Below are 18571 nucleotides of genomic sequence, written 5' to 3'. Positions count from 1 at the left end.
GACCTTCCCTTTCCTTATCTGTAAAACAAAGAACATATAAATGTCTACTTTATTAAGTAGCTGTAAGCAAACAGATAACAAGTATAAGAACTAAGAACCAGGCCTGGTACATTTTGTGTCCAATAAATATTAATGATTTATTTTTGTTACTGGGGATACTGTTTATGAAGTTTTTTTTTACATGTGTAAATCCGCAACACAACTGAAGCTTATTTTCTCAATCACTACCACTTAGTAAACCATCGTTTTCTTCAGTGAATTCCACAAAGCCTCCAACTTAGCTAACAGAAAACGTACATCCCAGATATGTAGATCACTGCACCTATGTCTCATTCCCTCCACCTCCAGTGCCCTCTGCAGCCACCAGGGCAACTGTGGAAATACCTGAAGCTTCTGGTATGCATAGATTCAAAAACAGGTACAGAAAAAAATTCTGTATAAAGCTAGAACTGCTAAAAGTAGTGTTTCATTCAGAGTCTGGGAAAGGAAGAGGAACAGGGCTGCTCAGAGTAGTAGCCACCACCCACTCTATTTCACTGGGTGCCAGTACTTCGGTGTGTTACTGTAGCAGGGTGCATGCAAGAGGGGAGCCCCAAATAGGGATCTGCAATAGGATCCAGAAGAGCTTGGAGATAATTGGCTCCACATCACGGGGCCACACCTGCCCAGAATGCAGGCAGCTGTGGCCAATTGTGAGAGGAGCCAAAAATGGGGCTGCAGAGGAAGATTAGCACTGGGATTTAAATGGAGGCAAGGCAGCCATTGGGCGTCTCTCTTTTTGGGACCATGCGTCTGTTTAGGACCATGCTGCTTGGGTGACAGTCAGGACCACAAGGCTTTGGAAGTGCTCCCTTTTGCCACGTGGAGGGTGCTGGGAGGACTGTGCACATTTGTGGGGAACTTTAGCTTGTGTTATTTCAAATGAATAATAAATTTCTTTCCTTTTCACAAATCTAGCATTGAGAGATGTCTTTCCTCTGGCGGCAGGCATAATGAACCTGGGGGGTTCCTTTTGGGTAATAGTATATTGCCTCGGCTGCCCTTGGCCCCCACTTTTGTACTGTAACATTACCCAGTCCCCAAATCCACAAGTAACAGTGACAAGTCATCTCTACTGAGAGCTGGCACACAGCCAATGTCCTTGGATACTTGATGCTTGTTCATTTCACTCTCTTTTTTTTTAAGTGTAGTAATATATTTAACGGGTTACTATAGTGCCTGGTATAAAGTAAGGGATTGGTAAATTTTTTTGCTGTTGATTTTATACCTTTTTTATTAAATTCACTGGGGTGACATTGGTTAATAGAATTATATAGGTTTCAAGTACACAATTCTATAATACATCATCTGTATATTGCACTGTGTTTACCACCCATATTCGAACCTTCTCCCATCACCATATATTTTACCCCATTTACCTAAAGCCACATCTTAAGCTCATTCAGAGATTGTTACCTTGGATTTCTGGCCAAAACAGAGGCATAGGTACCCTGTGCCTCCTTGCACAACCAAAAGAAGGACAACAACAAACTTATAAACAAAAAATAATGAGAACTATTAGAAAATGGAAATGGATGGAAGTCTGACAACCAAGGAGTTAAAGAAGCAACATTCATCCAGATGGGTAGAAGGTGTGGAGATGGGCAGCTAGGGTGGAGAGGACGTGCCTCAAGGCAGTGGCTGGTGGAGTGGGCGGTCCCACATTCACATGCAGATAAACCAGAAGGAACAACTGGGGAGTGGGGCAGACTATGCAACCCAGGGTCCCAGCACAGGGAAATAGAGCCTTGAACCTCTGAGTGAAAACACCTGTGGGGATTAAGGCGGCAAGAAACTCCCAGCCTCACAGGAGAGTTCCTTGGAGAGACCCACAGGGTCCTAGAACATACACAAACCCACCCACAGGGAAATCAGGACCAGAAGGGCCCACTTTGCTTGTGGGAAGTGGGGGAAGTGACTGAAATCCAGCAGAGAGCAGAGCAAGCGCCATTACTCCCTTTTGAACCACTCCCCCACATACAGAGTCACAACCCAGTGATGTGGGTTACCCTGCCCAGGTGAACGCTCAAGGCTCCACCCCTCAACAGACACATCAAGACAAAAAAAATGGGCCAAACAAAAGAATAGATCAAAGCTCCAGAAAAAATACAACTAAGTGACGAAGAGGTAGCCAACCTATCATATGCACAGTTCAAAACACTGATAATCAGGATGCTCACAGAATTGTTGAGAATGGATGCAAAATAGAGAAAAAAGTGAAGACAATGCTAAGTGAAATAAAGGAAAATGTACAGGGAACCAACAGTGAGGAGAGGAAACCAGGACTCAAATCAACAGTTTGGAGCAGAAGGAAGAAAGAAACATTCAACCAGAAAAGAGTGAAGAAACAAGAATTCAAAAAAAATGAGGAGAGGCTCGGGAACCTCTGGAACAACTTGAAGCATTCCAACATCCAAATCACAGGGGTTCCAGAAGGAGAAGAGGAAGACCAAGAAATTGAAAACTTATTTGAAAAAATAATGAAAGAAAACTTCCCCAATCTGGTGAAGGAAATAGACTTCCAGGAAATCCAGGAAGCTGAGAGTCCCAAAGAAGTTGGACCCAAGGAAGCACATACAAAAGTACATCATAATTACACTACCCAAGAGTAAAGATAAGGAGATAATCTTAAAAGCAGCAAGAGCAAAGGAGACAGTTACCTACAAAGGAGTTCCCATAAGACTATCAGCTGATTTCTCAAAACAAACCTTGCAGGCAAGAAGGGGCTGGAAAGAAGACCAAAACATGAACAGTAAAATGACAACAAATTCACAACTATCAACAACTGAACCTAAAAATAACAAAAACAAACTAGGGGTTGAAAGGAAGACCAAAATATGAATAGTAAAATGACAACAAACTCACAACTATCAACAACTGAACCTAAAAAAAAAACAAACTAAAAAAACAACAGGAACAGAATCACAGAAATAGAGATCACATGGAGGGTTATCTGCAGGGAGGTGGAGGGGGGAGAATGGGGGAAAAGGTACAGGGAATAAGAAACATAAATGGTAGGAACAAAATAGATGGGGGGAGGTTAAAAATAGTATAGGAAAGGGAGAAGCCAAAGAACTTATATGTATGACCCATGGACATGAACTATGGTAGGGGAATGATGGTGGGACGGGGTGTACAGGGCAGAGGGGAATAAAGGGGAGAAAAAAATGGGACAACTGCAATAGCACAATCAATAAAATATATTTAAAAAACAATTCTAAAAACAAAAGCAAAGGAAATTGTTACCTGGCTTCCACCTAACTTCCAATCTACCTTTCTACTATGTTTTTCTCCATGGACTACTTGCTAACTCTGCATACAAGAAGCACACCAGGCACTTCCAAACCTCCCTGTTTGGCCTTTGCTGTTGTCTCTGCCTGGAGCATCCTTCTGCCCTCACCTCCTACTACTATCCCATCTTACCATCCTTCAAGGCTTAGTACAAGCACCACTTCCTCTCTGATTTCCCTCCTTTCGATAGAATTAAATGCCATGTTCCACAAACTTCCCCAACACTTTGCTTGTGTTTCTATCATTATAACTAACATATAGTATCCAGAGGTATATGGTGAGCATCATTCTAGGTGCTGTCTGTATGCTCCCATGTAATCTGCACTACAGACTTGTATAACATGACTACAAACCCCATTTTACCCATGGGGAAGCTGAAGCTCTGAGATGAACTTACCAATGATCACACCACCAGAAAGGGATACATCTGGAATTCCAACCATGTTCTGAGAGCTCCTGAATCCCTAAGCCTTTCACTCAGCTCTGCTGCCTCTCTTTGATGGCCCTATTTCCAGTTGGTTAGTTAACTGTATACATGCATGCCTGTCCCATGGGCTTATAGCAAATTCCTTGATGACAGGGACCAGGGCATGTTCATCTTTATAAATACATAATGTATTCACTTACACAAGGTTCTGAGGAGAATAAAATGAGACAATACATTTCAAGCACTTAGTATAGTGCAATACAAATAAGTACCAAATTATTTGTTGGTTTTATTGTTGTTGTCACTGTTACCAGGTCAGGTGCCAAGAATAAAGCCTTGCACATAAATTCTGAAATAAGTTAACTTCTGAGAAGGAAATAAAATGGATAAGGACAGGGAGAGCCAAAAGCCACTTCGGTCTGGCATTTCCCCACACTACTTGACTGCTCTGTCTGAAGCAACAAGAGCTACATAGAAACTTCCTTAAGTTTCTGTAATAGGGTCAATTGATTTCTCCACTTTTCTATTGCCACATGGATGTTAGAAAAACTTCCTATTCAGTTCAACTCTTGCAGCCTTGTTACTTTCTTGTTGCCCTTTCCTGTCAAGGGATTTGTCAAGGTTCCCCTCTGAGAAGTGAGGACTTAACAAGTTGTGAGCTGGGAGAAAATCAGAAAAGTAAGTGGAAGCACAGGGGGCCAATGTAATGTGAAATTCTCATAAACATAGTGAAGCACTTTCTTTTGTCCTCAGAGCATTCCACAGCACTTTCAACCATCATATTTCCTTACCCGTTTGTTTTCATCAGCCACCTCCTAGCACGGGTAAGCTTTCTCAGAGAAAGCAATCTGTCCATCCTATTCACTCCTATCCCCCAGGACCTAACTTGTATCTGGTCCATAGCAGTCATTCATTAAATGGTGGTCAATCGATCACATTTTTTTTTAAAGATTTATTTATTTATTTATTTTTAGAGAGGGAAGGGAGGGAGGAAGAGAGAGAAACATCAATGTGCGGTTGCTGGGGGTTATGGCCGGCAACCCAGGCATGTACCCTGGCTGGGAATCGAACCTGGGACACTTTGGTTCCCAGCCCGCGCTCAATCCACTGAGCTACACCAGCCAGGGCTAATCGATCACATTTTTATATATGTATATATGAATATGTACATATACATGATATCATGCCATGGTTTATGAATATATGTGCATATATCCCCATACATAAGTACATATTGCACATTTGTGTATATATTTATGTTTATATTCTGCACAAATATATACATGTATATATGTATATAAGTATATGTATACATGTATACACATGTATATGTACATATTTGTGGAGAAGATATTTCAAACTGGAAAATACAGGTACCTGTTTGCCAAAGTAGGGTCTCCTACACATAATACAGTCTTCTGTCTAACCTAATATTTAACAAACAAACATGACTACTCCCACACTAACAATCCAGATGGTTGAAAGAAAACAGTGGATTTTTAAAAAGATTTTATTTGGTTTTTTTTAGAGACTTTATTTGAGAGGGGTAGGGAGGGAGAAAGAGGAAGAGAAACATCAATGTGTGGTTGCCTCCTGAGTGGCCCCCTCCCCCACTGGGGACCTGATCTGCAACCTAGGCATGTGCCCTGACTGGGATTCAAACTGGTGACCCTTTGGTTCTCAGGCCAGTGTTCAAACCACTGGGCCACACCAGAAAACAGTGGATTTTAACATGAGAATAAAAGAATTTTTTGACTTAATAAACCATGATACTTTTATGATCATTTTATACTCATTGTCACTATTAATTAGTTTAAGTGTGAGGGGTATAATGTGGGCAGATACGGCCCAATCAAGTTTCTTTTCAAATTTGGCAGGTGGTACATTCCAAATTCACATGTGCTGGCAAGCTGTCCTTATTTAAGTTGTAATATATACAGAAAATTGTAATTTTAACAATTATAATAACAACATTGACTGGGTAAGTGTGCCAGACACTTAGCATTAGTTTTTTCTTTTATTTAACCCTTATACTAACCCTGCAAAGTAGATGTTATTATCCCATTTATAAAAAAGGAAACTAAGACTCAAAGAGATTGAATAACTTGCCAAAGATTCTCTGCTGTTTACCTAGTCATGACATAGTCAGTCTAAAAATTCAGGTCTCTACTCTGAAACCCAAACTCTTTTCAGTAAACAACCGAGCCTCTCACACCATTTTACAGACACTAACTTTGAGGGGTAAGTGTTTAGGCAGTTTTTGTACTGTGTGTTCCATAAGTAATTCTCAGCGCAGAGAGATAGACCAAATGACAGCCAAACACACGGAAGATTACTCCAGGCTACAGACAGCAAGGGGCAAATGTGTTTCTGAAACTACCAGCCTGTGTTTCTCAGAATATGAACCATTTTCCACTTGATTATGTCCTACAAAAGAAATCTACCCTCTAACAGAGCTTCATTATTCCTCCTCCTATACAAAAAAAAAAAAAAAAAGGACTCTTTCATTGCAAACCAATGGGAAGTTCTTAACTCATTTCCTTATACTACTTGAAATGAAAGTGCTTTCTGTCTTTAGAGAAAAGAATTGCTGGATGCTATGCCTTTTGGGTGCTTTTGAGTCCAATACTCAATACCGTGGAGGTGAAAGAAGATTAACCCTTATATCCTTCTAAGGGGAGTGGGGTTATTTTAAATTTAATGAAAGAAGAAATCTAAAAAGAGTGAGAAAAGAAGAAAAGTCTTCCCTTTTGGTTTAAAGGAGAATTCAGCAACCTTCCCTAAAAGAATTGGCTATTAGCTCTTTGACCTTCTTTCCAGGAGCAGGCCTGAAATGAGAAGGGAAACCATATGTTTTTTACATTGTTTTTCTAAATTCATAGATTCTGAACATTTGTAACAGTAATTAAAAATGTTTACATTGGGTTCTCACCTGCCCATATACTGCTTGAAAGATCCTCTGCAGAGCTAAGGAAAGCACTTCCCATTCAAACCACTAAAGTCACAAAAGAGTCAACTGCAGCATCCTCACCTCCAGGGACTGATGGAGAAAGGGGTGCCTGGCAGTAGTGAGAGCACTGGTGTGTCCCCCAACATGCCCAGGGAAGTGGACAGGAAGGGGAAGCAGCTCTACCTTCCTTCCAATCCACATAAAACCCCTCCTGCCAAAAACTTATTTTTAGACACTTAAACTGAAATTCCCAGAAAGAAAAGGAAACTACAACCTCTGCGTGATCCTCAGAGTTCCGGTATCCAAATTGGTTATAGTTTTGTGTTTGTTTTCTGATTTAAAGTCCTTCCTTAAAGCAGTCTCCCCTGTTTCAAAAGGCTTCCTCAGGCTAAGTCAAGAGAAAGACCTGGGAGGGTTAGAGGTTTTGTGATGAAAATCCCAGCAGGGAGGCTTCAAAGGTACATGACCTTGGGGAAATAGCTCATCCTTCTACAGACTCAGTTTGTGGTTTGTAAGATGGGGTTAACATCTGTTATCAGAAAGTTGTTGAGACCTCAACATAAATATCACATACCACCTGGCTCTTAGTGGGGCATCCGTGAGTGCCCTGTGTTTGTTATGGGCACACCACACAAAGCCACTGGAGCCTGGCTGAGTGTGCATGTTTTCACTGCCCAAGACCTGGCCATTACTCCCTCATTAGTGATTTATGTTGCCAACCATTTACCTAACCTCATTAAGGCACCCCCTACCTGCTTCTAGCTTTCTATAGCTTCAAACGTCTACAGAGACCGAGAAATAAATTCTCAATAAGGGCTAGGCATAAAGTTCGCCTGAGTTTCCCTTCCCACCAGTTATTTCCTAATGGTTGAATACAACTCAGCCTTGGCCAGAAATGCGCACAAAGCAGGTGCCTGCACACCTCTTGGAGTAAGGCGTGGGAAGGGCTTCTGACTAAAGTCTCCAGGTTGGGAATGGAATAGAACGGAAAGGGAGTAGGACAAGAAAGCCTGGATGAAAAGTGTTGCCTCCGTGAGGCGGGCGTCGCTGGTGACCCTGTTCTTGGCGCACTGGGAGGAAAGGACGCGAGAGGGGAGGAGCCGAGAGGGCAGGAGTACCTGAAAAGTCTGGCCGCTGTCTGGTTCTTCCTCCACGCCGTGCCCTGTTGCAACACCCCCTGCACGATCTCCTTCTCGTTGGGCAGCCGGTAGACGGGGAAGATGTAGAGCCAACAGAGGACCACGATACAGAGGGCACTGGCTCCCACTGGCAGCCGGGTCCGCGGGAACTTGCACGCCAGTACAGCCATGGCCCCTCTGGACGTGTGTCGCCGGGCCCGCCCGCAGGGGCTCATCGCAGCCCCAGGGTCCCAGGGTGAGGGGCGGGGGATGAAGACCAGAACCTCAGCACGACGCTAGGCGAAGTGGCAGCGGAGGGCGCCCCCACCGCGGGACCCCCATGCACACACACCTTCCACTTTCTTGCTTGCACTTGCACAAACGCTTCTTCAGCCCTCACGGCTCCAAAGGTCGGAGCAAGGATTTTTTAAATGCAACTTTTTCAAGGATTTTTTTTCTAAGAGAAGTGGCTAGGGGCAAAATCACAAGCTGTGGCCATAGTCGCTTCCCCTGAAGAAGGCGGGCATTGGGGGTCTCCGAGAGCGCAGAGAGCGACGTCGGCGAATCGCTCCCCCTGGTTCTGCAGCATCACTGTCGTTCTTCTCTTGTGTCCGGGGAGCCGCTGGGCTTCCTCCCAGACATGGTCCGCGCCGTCCCCTTATGAGAGATGCTCCTGCGCCCTTCGCAGTCTCTCCCCGCCTCCCGCGCTGCCAGGCATCCGCCCCCCCCGCCCTCCAGACGCGCTCTCCGTGCCGCGACAAGTCCTTGGAAATTTCCACGGCGGCCCGGGACCGCTACCCTGCCTCGTCAGCCAGGACCCTTGCTCCCCACCTCTCCCGGAGAAGAAAAGAATTCGATCTCATCAGTTAATTCAGCAGCGCGCCGCAGCCTTCCGCTGCGCCCCGGACTTCGCAGACAAACGCCCGGGGATTGGTGGAAATCAAGGTCCCCCTCCCTCCCCCACTCGCAAAATTGCCTCCTTCGACCCGTTCAGATCCGCGAAGCTCGGCTGGAGCGTGCGGCCCTCTCTTCCGCCCTTGCTCTCAGGAGATAGATGCAAACAATAAAAAATTATATATATATATACATATATATATGTATATATATGTATATGTATATACGTGTGTGTGTGTGTGTGTGTGTGTGTGTGTGTGTGTATATATATATATATATATATATCCTTCAGTGTGGCAGAGAGTAGCTAGTAACCTGACCGTTAGACATGCAGCCGGCGTGCAGGAACTGTCACCCTGCCCGGTCACCCTGGTCTCTCTGTACCTGGTTTGTTACTAACACGTAGTGAGACGCGCGGAGTCCGGGGGAGATTATCTCTTCCTGGGCCCCTACCCTCATCACCCGGTCCCAGAGCCACAGCTCCAACCAACACCAGAGCGCGCGTGCGCGCGCGCGCGTGCACACACACAGAGACACCGACGCTCACGGGCCCGCGCGCGCGCGCGAGAGAGAGGGAGGAGGTGCGTGCACGTCGGAGTCCTCCGCCTCCCCTCCGCCCTGCGGGGAAAGGCATTGCTGCACCCAGATGTGTAGGTAGCTGGTGCCCAAGCACTCACACCTCACGACGTGACAGTGACTTGGAGACTCGTTCGCCAACTCCACCTTTCAAGTTAAAGGACCCTTGTTCTTACTGGTCTTTCTTGCTCCATGGACTAGCTCTTCTTCGCAACCTCGACCTTGGAAAAGTGCCACCCGCCTGGACCTGCGGAGCGGATGGACCCACTGTTAACCGTTTTTTGCTTGCCTTGGCGTCCTACGCATAGCTCGAGTACCTCCTAGCGGTTGCTTATTCCGTTTGCTTAAGCACTGTCAAGCGTGATGTGTGCAAGGACAAAGAAAGGCAGCTGCCTGCTAACCAGGTTGGCTTAGCAATCAGAAAAGCAGAATCTATGGCCTTAGCTTCATATGCTCAGTCGCCCAGAATGCAGCGCCTAGTGCAACCGACACGGACTTCTACTATGTGGCCTGCTATCTTTCTCCACAAAGAAGTGGGACTTGAGAAGTTGATAGAAAGTTATTTACCAAAAACAACCAAGCGCCGTCATAGTCGCATTCTTCCAATACTGCCATATTCTCTTAAGAGCATGAACCTGAAGGGCAGAAAAGTTTGCAACCACAAAATTTGCCTCTTTGGGTTATTGATTATTTTAAGTTGGTTATTTTTAAGGCCCAGAAGGCTCAAGAAGAACTTTCAACCTTCTTTCTAAGTGCTAAGGGAATTTAAGATGAAAGGCCTATAGCAGGCTTTGGGAAGGAGCTTTCACCACAGATAGTGGTTGTTTAATCTGAGCTAGGTGTGGCAGACAGGGAGGAACCTTTGTGTCCTGGGGTCTCTACATGTCCGCATTAACACTTTTCACCTCCCTGTGACTCCTACCTTCTTCTCCAGAATGGTGTATATACCTCCTTTTGTTTTATTGTTTTAAGGTACACCTTCTTTCTTCCATGGAATGTTTTTTCTTCTGCCTCACAAATCCAGTGCATCATTCATGGCCAACCCAAATGGCTAGGCATTTCTCTCTGGGTCTGTTCCTCCACCAGCTAAAACACAAGCTTTATGGGGTAGGAACTCAATCAGTGTTTGTGGTTTCTCCACTCCATCTCCTTTGACCTTCTGTTCTGAATGTCTATAGTATTTGCTGGCTCCAACAGATGATAAAACACTTAGGTGTGCTGTGCTACTAGCATTTTTCATATGTAACTTTGTCTCAGCAACTGGACAGTAAAAGTATTTGGTCTCTCATATCAAATGACAACCCTGTGCATTTGATCTGAATGAGGACTTCACATGACATGTCCACATGTCTGAGGGAAGAGCAGGAACAATACATTCTATTCATATTCCTCCAGGTACCAATTCGGGTTTGAACACATACATACTCAACAAATAATTATGGCTTGATTGTCTGCTTGATAAATTTGAGGGCCTCAAATTCATTCAGCCTGTTTGCTAAGGTGGCACTGTTTAAGAAAAAAGTATAAACTCCCTTGGGTTAATGTTTTAAATAAAATATTTTACTTGATACTTAGCTATTTGGTTTATATGCCTGATAGTAGATAGTTTAGGCATTGTTTTATACTTCTGCATCTGAGTATACATACAGGGTTTGCTCAAGAAACAACTTTTAAAACTCTATAAATGTTTACTTACTGAACTAGTAAACACTTTGAGCAAAGCTACTTTATCCAATAAGTAAACTCGCTGGGCAGTGCGTCTGTGACAACACAGTTGTAGTGAAAGCCTGTGTAAGAGACAGAACCACCACAGGATTGAAGCCACAGAGAAGGGAGGGAAAGAGGCACCCCTCATTGGAAGGTTGAGAGAGAACAAGATGCAGAAAGATGACCAGAGGGAATGGGACACACACGATTTATCGTCTAGCTTGAATGTTAATGGTTGTGAAGACAAATATTAATAGTCACATAGAAATGCCTTATTAAAAGATTAGATAAAATTGTCAATGATTTGAGATTTTAAAAATTTTAAATATCACCCTTTCTTTAGTCTCCTTTCACTTTCTTGTGTGGATGGCTTGGAATGGAAAGAAAAGAAAACACAAAAACATGTCTTTTTCACAACCAGTTACAACACCAAAGCAAATAGCATTGTAGAATAAATATAGTTTCTCTGAATAAATGCATTTGCTTATCTCCATTTCCTCTTGTGACCTCACTAAAAGGACAGTAAAGGAATAAAAGAGACATAAGCTCAAAAGAACAAGAGAAAAACATGGAATATAAAAATGGACAAACATGTCAAAATGTTCATAAGCAGGTAAGCAATCGAACAATGGTAACTAATTTATGGACCTGGAGAAAGCTCTGGGCCTTTAAGAGATAGTGTGTGTATTGGGGGGAGGAGCAAGTAGACTAGACAGAAGCCAATCACAAGAGAAGAATTCTGAGAAGTTCTAAATTAAATTACTGCTGCTGGAGAGTGAGAGAAAGCAATGGGAATAATTAACCAGTTAATGTCTCTGGACCAGTTAATAAAAGACTGCTCACATTTCTCAGTGTATGTGGGAGCTTTCAGTCAACCACCAGGAGTCTATTTGCCGACCACTGCATCCTGACTATGCATGAACCCTCAGGACCGTTGCCTGTAACCAATCAAAAGTAGTAAATATTTCTTCTTTACAGGCTGTGCTTCTATCACAAAACTGCCCCTACTTCACTCCCCGCTCCCTTATCTACAGCCAATATAAATTCTTTCAAAAACAATTTACATCTTTCTTCCCCAAAACATGGTGTATAAACTCCAGGACGGTGGACATGTTTCCTTCTCCACCTAGTGCTGCTGCTGGTGGTTTAGACTTCAAGCTCCAGGACCAGGTCTTTTTCTGGTAAGCATATGGCTCAATAAACCCTTTCTTTTAAAAAGGCTTTCAGCTGTGTTGCGCGTGGGTCACCGGCCAGCAGTGACCACGGAACACTGTGGATGGCTCGCCGAAACACACGCGAGAAAAAACAACACATGCACGAAAAAACAACACATGCACAGAGACAGACTAGTTTCTGTGGGGAAGTAGGGACGAAATGGCCACCCTCCCTAGTGGGGAGCGCGCCGATTTACAGCCCATACCTGCTTTTATTGGGCTCATTTTGCATAATAATTCAGGTAAAGTACAGTACTCATTAGGGGAAGTAAGGAACTATAGAAAACAAAGAACTCTGCCGGTCTATTGAGTTGGGGTCAAAGAGCTGTACGACTGAGGAACAAACTAACTTCCTCCTAAGACCCTTCTCATTCAACTGAGAGCATTCTAAACAAAGAAGGTTTCACAGTAATTTACATGTTCTTTCTTAGGCCTGATCACCCAGGGAATCCGCACTTCTCAGTACCGAGCTGCACCACCCTGTCATTGTTTCAGGCTTAGGTGGAGCAAGGGAACTAAGGCAATGAGAGATAAGGAGATTTTCTCCCAGACGCTGAGAACTCAGGCTATGTCAAAGCCGAGGAGCGAGGGTCCATCACCCCCTTTTGCTGCAGCCCCCCAAGTCCTTCTTTTGGGGGGCCTCCCAAAGTGATTGTGCTTGGCTTAGGTCGCTCCCCCGTGGGGAATCTTACCCGTCTTTGGCTAACCCGACCAAGCTTTTTGGGGTTCAGTTATGAATAAAGCAGCAGAAGCAGCATTCCTGCCAGGAAGATAAGCTTTTATCTCCTTGCCGGCTTACGGTTCCAAGGGCGTTCCCTTAGCTTTAGCCTAGGCGGGGGTTTCAGCTTCTGATACCAGTCAGGGCGGTTCCCAACAAGCTGTAGAAGTTAAGTGTTTTTATGTTTAACACTGAAAAGAATAAGGCTAATTTGCACTACAGAGCTCTTGAAAGGCTCAGAACTTGGAGGCACCTGGTACTTCTGGAGGTAGAGTGATGGATGAAACAAAATAAGAGTTTGTTTGAAAGTCTCTAAAAAGAACAATGAAGCCTTTAGATCTCATCCTCCAGCCTGGCTTAAAACAGATTACTTCTCTAGAGAAAATGACCAGCACAAAGGAGAAGACCTATAGGTTCTGATACGTGCAGGAGGCCTCCAATCAAACAGTCACATCCCTGCCTAGTGCCCTATAGTGAAGCCCACCAGTCGGTAACCTCTACTCACACAGATCCGCCAGCCTCTTTGTTAGGCCTCATTGTTAAATAAGAGTTGAGAGTTGAGGACCACAGGTATTTGAAGAGTGTCCAACATCAGCCATCAAAATTCTTAAGGAAAAAATTTTTTGCAGTTTGGAATTCTCTGACCAACCAAAATGTGATTCAGACATGAAGGAGAATAGGCACTTTCAAATGCAAAATCTTAAAAACTTTATACTCATACATTTTTTTCCCCTGAGAAGATATTGGTGGTCCTCCACTAAAATAAGAGGTTTACCAAGAAAAAAGGAGCTAAGGATCTAAAAATCCAGGGCTTTCATTCACGAAAGAGAGACAAAGGAAATTGCTAGGGGAACAGGAGTGCCTCAGATCAAAAGAATAATCAATAACTTCTGGCTTCAGCTCAGAAATAGCTTGGAAGTGGTAACTCCCAATCTTACAAGAGAGCTGAACAAGCCGAAAATCAACAACTGAGGTTACAAGGCAAATAACCACCCCCAATCTGGAGAAACAGGCATGTCCAGAGTCAGAGTTGATATGTGTCTCTGGAGGAGACAATTTGGAATGGATAAAAATGGAATTGGTGGAATCTGAGAGTGGACTAAGGAGAAACTTCTGGAAATCACATTCAGGTGGGCCACCAATTGTTGTGAGTTTTACCTCCAGGAATGTCACCAGATCATCAGGGTGAAAAACTGAGCAATGTCCTCTCGGGGCCCTGGTAGGAGAGGAGAAAGAGTAACCACTGTGAAATATGGCCAGCGGAGTCTCCATAACAAAGTGTTACTATCTATGGAACAATACCATATCATAGCTTTGTCCCTCCTGAAAGAAGGGCATTTACCCCACTTAGATCCCCAGTGGGCCTTCCTGCCTCACCTAATCTGGGGAAATAAAAGTACGAAGCACTTCTGAAGTTTACAGCGCAGGGACTAAGGCCCACTAAAAGACTAAAATTTAATCATAAGATCATGGAACACTTCCCTCTCCCACAACTTACCACCACACTCTAGGGATCCAATATTAATTATATTGGTGCATTACAGCTATTTAAAAAACAAGATGCAAATTCTCTGAGGAAAAATACTTAGGAAAGCCTAAAGTCAATAGATGAGTCAAAACCAAGGACACTAGAGGAATTTGAAGCCTCTGGCACTTTTAACTCGTGCCAACATGAAACACAGCCAAACTCCCAACCAAATTAACATAAAACTTCACACTAAAAGCATATTTACCTCTGTTCCTATTACCTTGTACATCATGTCTGGCTTTCAACAAAAAGTTATAAGGCATATTATAAAAAAAAGAAAAAAAACAGCTTGAAGAGACAAAGAAAACATCAGAACCAGACACAACATAAAATATATGACCCAGGTGTTGGAATTATCCAACAGAGAATTTAAAGTCACTATGATTAAGATGCTAAAGGCTCTAGTGAAAAAACTAGTCACCAGGCAGGAACAGATGGCCAATATAAGCAGAGAGATAGAAACTCTAAGAAAGAATAAAATGGAAATGTTAGAAAACAAACACACAAAAATGGAAATGAAGAATGCTTCTGATGAGCTCATCAGATGGCTGAGAAGAGAATTAGCAAGCTAGAAGGCAGGTCAGTAGGAACTTCCCAAACTAAAATATGGGTGAATTAACCATTCATTTGAAATGAGTTAAATATATAATCAAAATATCAGGAAGAAAATTGGGAAAGAAATAGAGGAAATATTAGAAGTAATTAACCATAGTTGAGAAATTTCCAGAAGTAATGATGGATGTCAAATCACAGATGCAGGTATCTCAGAGAATACCTAGTAAGACAAATACAGAAAAAAAAAAGCCGTACACATGGTCTTATATTCAATTTACAGAAACCAAAGAAAAAGAGAAAACCTTAAAATAAGCCAGTAGGGGTGAGAGAAATCACCTTATTTATAAAGAAAAATAAATTACAAACAACTTCTCATCACAAACCATACATGCAAGAAGTCAATAAAGTGAAATGTTTAAAGTATTAAGAGAAAAAATATCACCAACCTAGAATTGTATAGCCAGTGAAAGTGTCCTCCAAAGTGAAAGATAAATAAAAAGACTTTCCCAAACAGAAACAAAAAAAGGAGGAATTCATCAACAGCACATCTACCCTGCAAAAAATGTTTTAAAAAGTTCTTCAAGAGAAGGAAATAGTATAGGTCAGAAACTCAGAGCTATGTAAAGAAAGGAAGAACATCAGAGAATGAATAAAGGTACAATAAAAAGGAGCTTTCTTATTTTTAACTTACATAAAAGATTATTGCTTAGAGTATTAATAGTAATAGTATATAGAGTGATTATACCTTAAGGACAAGTGAAATAAAGGTCAGCAATGTCAGAAATACAGGACAGGAGGGACAAACTGGAAATACTCTGCTATAAAGTACTTGTACTACACAGAAAGCAATAGGTCATTATTTGAAGGTGGACTTAGACCTAACGAAAATGTGTATTGCCCCCTATTTTCTATCTTGATGACAAGGCTCCAAAAGAGCCATCTCCACCTGTCTTCAGATATCAAGTCCAACTCCCAAGACTCATGAGTCACTCTTAGTATATTGCAGCCAATATTGGCTAAGGCACAAGTGTTGCCACTGTGTATTTTTGGTTTGAATGAAATGCAGGGTATGTATGAGTTGAGCCTATGCAACTCCTAGGCTCAGTTCAATATGCACAAACCTTAAAACTTCCAATAAGTGTTCTTTTCTGAAGTTCCAGGGATGATTATCAATAATATATGATAATCATATCAAGCAAGTATTCACCCTCTGAGGCACCATCCTGATTCCATGAAGATGAGCTGTATAGCACTCTATCCACATTTGCATCTGGTAGTGTCGAAAGCGTAAAGGAGACACACATACAAGGCAGGCAGCAATGGAGCAGATCATCTCCCATCATACACAGTTGCTTCACCAGGCTACCGTCTTGATTGACAGCGAGACACAGTATCAGCTATAGCTGCCAAACCTGCAATCCATCCTCTAATTCAAAGACACATTTCCTCTTGACACTGCAAAATAATGGATAGGATAAACACAACCAACATGACCAATTACTCAAATGGCAATTTCAACCTGCTTTTATCATGGAATGTTAAATGGGTCATCATGGAATACTGATTACTATCCTTTCTCTATGTTCCCAAGTACAGTCTTCAGATGAATCTGGTAGTATGGCATCAATCCAGTTCTTCTCAGGGGAAAACAAACCTGGGGCCTTTGCCTGGCATTGACCATGACTCAACACCCACCTGAACAGCTGAAATAGGATTCTCTTGCTCTGAGATGTCCTCTCCAGAAAAAAGTGATGCTAGCGTCATCACCCAGTTACATACTGCCCTCTGATCTCCCACAGTTTCCACTTGTCTCCATTTATTACTTTGTTTCAGCCTTCCTGAGTGGGAGTCTCTGTCCAACCACATGACAGGCAGCAGCTAGTGCTTTGCCAGAGTTTCCTCTACTGTCCCTTCCCAGGAAAAGGACTCGAGTTAGAAGGGTTATGGATGATGAAACTATCTGCCTCCGGGCAATGAGATAGCACTCATAGTCAGGCCTTTTAGACGTCATAGTTAGATGTTTACCCACATGGCATGCCCTCCAGTTTACTGTTCCCTTAAGAATACACAGGGTCAAATTCACAGGAATTAAAAGAGTATCCTGTTCAATTATTTGTGGAATACAAAACAAAAAATAACAAGCGAATTAATGAAACAGACAAAAACAAACACAGACACAGACAGAACGGTGATTACCAGAGGGAAAGGAATGTGGGGAGAATGAGGTGGGTCAATGAGTCAAGTATATGGTGATGGCAGGAAACCAGACTTTGGGTGGTGAGCAGGCAATAGAGTACACAGATGTCAAATATGATCTTGTATATCTGGAAGTTATATAGTGTTATTAGCAAATGTTACCCCAGTACATCTAATTTAAATAATAATAAAATACAAATGTCCTAAATCCTATCTCCCTTTTCCAGACCCAAAAGGGTTGTCCCAGGCCCAGAACTCATCTGGATACAGAAAAACAAGGAAAAATTGTGTGAGGTAAAAAGAATACAGGATTGCTGTAAAACCCTACTCCCTTCTTCTCAACTCCACATTCCAGAAACCTGTCCAGAAGTGTCTTCCTTTTACTACCCACACAGTCAGATGAAACAAACAGTAACTCAACTCAGTCAGCCGTCTTTCCCTGCACTATCCCCCAGGTTAAAAGATGTTTTAGTTTCTCATTCTAGTGCCCAACCAAACTTTATTCTGAGTGTGGTGAAGGATATCTGTCTATGCATTATTGCTCCTTTCAAACCACTTTTGTACATTGCCAACAGTTAAGTGTATACATTGGTCCAATGAAATCTGGTCTGGGGGGCCAATTAATATACCACCTGATGCTCCATACCTTAAATGGTATTCTGAGCCATTGACTAGGTCGTGGCTGAACACAGACCAAAATAAATTACATGACCACTCCAGGTAAGACCCATTTGAAAGCCAGCTGGGGCCACCAGTGAGAGCTCTATAGCTACTTGTCAACCAAATGTACCTCAGAAACTATTATCCAAAACCATCTTCAGGAGGCTTTTTTCTTTTTGATATTTTGTACATCTCTTACCTCATCAGCAACTTTTGAAGGAGGAAAAGAATCTGTCATTTTCTCACTCAACATCTTAAAATGTGAGCATTTCATGCTGCTCGGTTTATGTACCGAAGTAGCTGTTTCCAGGGGCTAGACTAGGACAGCCTCTACATTCCAGTTCCTTTCTGAGCCAACCAACTGGGCTTTTCTGCTTGGCATCTACATAACCCACTTCAATTTATCCTTGGAATACCTCCAGGGATTTCCATTATTGGATTCACTACAAAGCATTGTCTAACTATACATCAAAATCTTGGCAAGGTAAGGTTCTTGTTGTACTATGATACACTGCCCCCCATTTCTACTATTGTTCAGACCTTCAGAAGAAACAGAACAAAACCTTGCTTCTTCAGCCAAAGTTTTACAAATAAACCACTAATCAAATGGAGCAAACTTCTAGACTGCATTGCATTCTCCAGTTGGAAACTTCTATCAGTAAACCAGGAAATTCACTTTGCTTTAACAAAGAGAGAAA

The 18571-nt window shown here is 42.7% G+C and overlaps 1 protein-coding gene across 1 annotated transcript in view; it reads right to left on the bottom strand.

Moving 5' to 3' along the window:
* The window catches only part of ST8SIA1 (ST8 alpha-N-acetyl-neuraminide alpha-2,8-sialyltransferase 1), a 133956-nt gene extending 125456 nt beyond the window's left edge, over positions 1-8500 (bottom strand). The window contains exon 1 of the mRNA XM_045829772.1: positions 7826-8500. Coding sequence (XP_045685728.1) covers positions 7826-8061 — 236 coding nt within the window. The 5' untranslated portion in view covers positions 8062-8500. The remainder of the gene's footprint in view (positions 1-7825) is intronic.
* Between the last annotated feature and the right edge of the window lie 10071 nt (positions 8501-18571).

The sequence above is a fragment of the Phyllostomus hastatus genome, unplaced genomic scaffold (genome assembly GCF_019186645.2).
Source record: "Phyllostomus hastatus isolate PE091 unplaced genomic scaffold, TTU_PhHast_1.1 phas_scaffold_93, whole genome shotgun sequence".
Lineage (NCBI taxonomy): Eukaryota > Metazoa > Chordata > Mammalia > Chiroptera > Phyllostomidae > Phyllostomus > Phyllostomus hastatus.
This window is presented reverse-complemented; position numbering and strand designations above follow the sequence as displayed.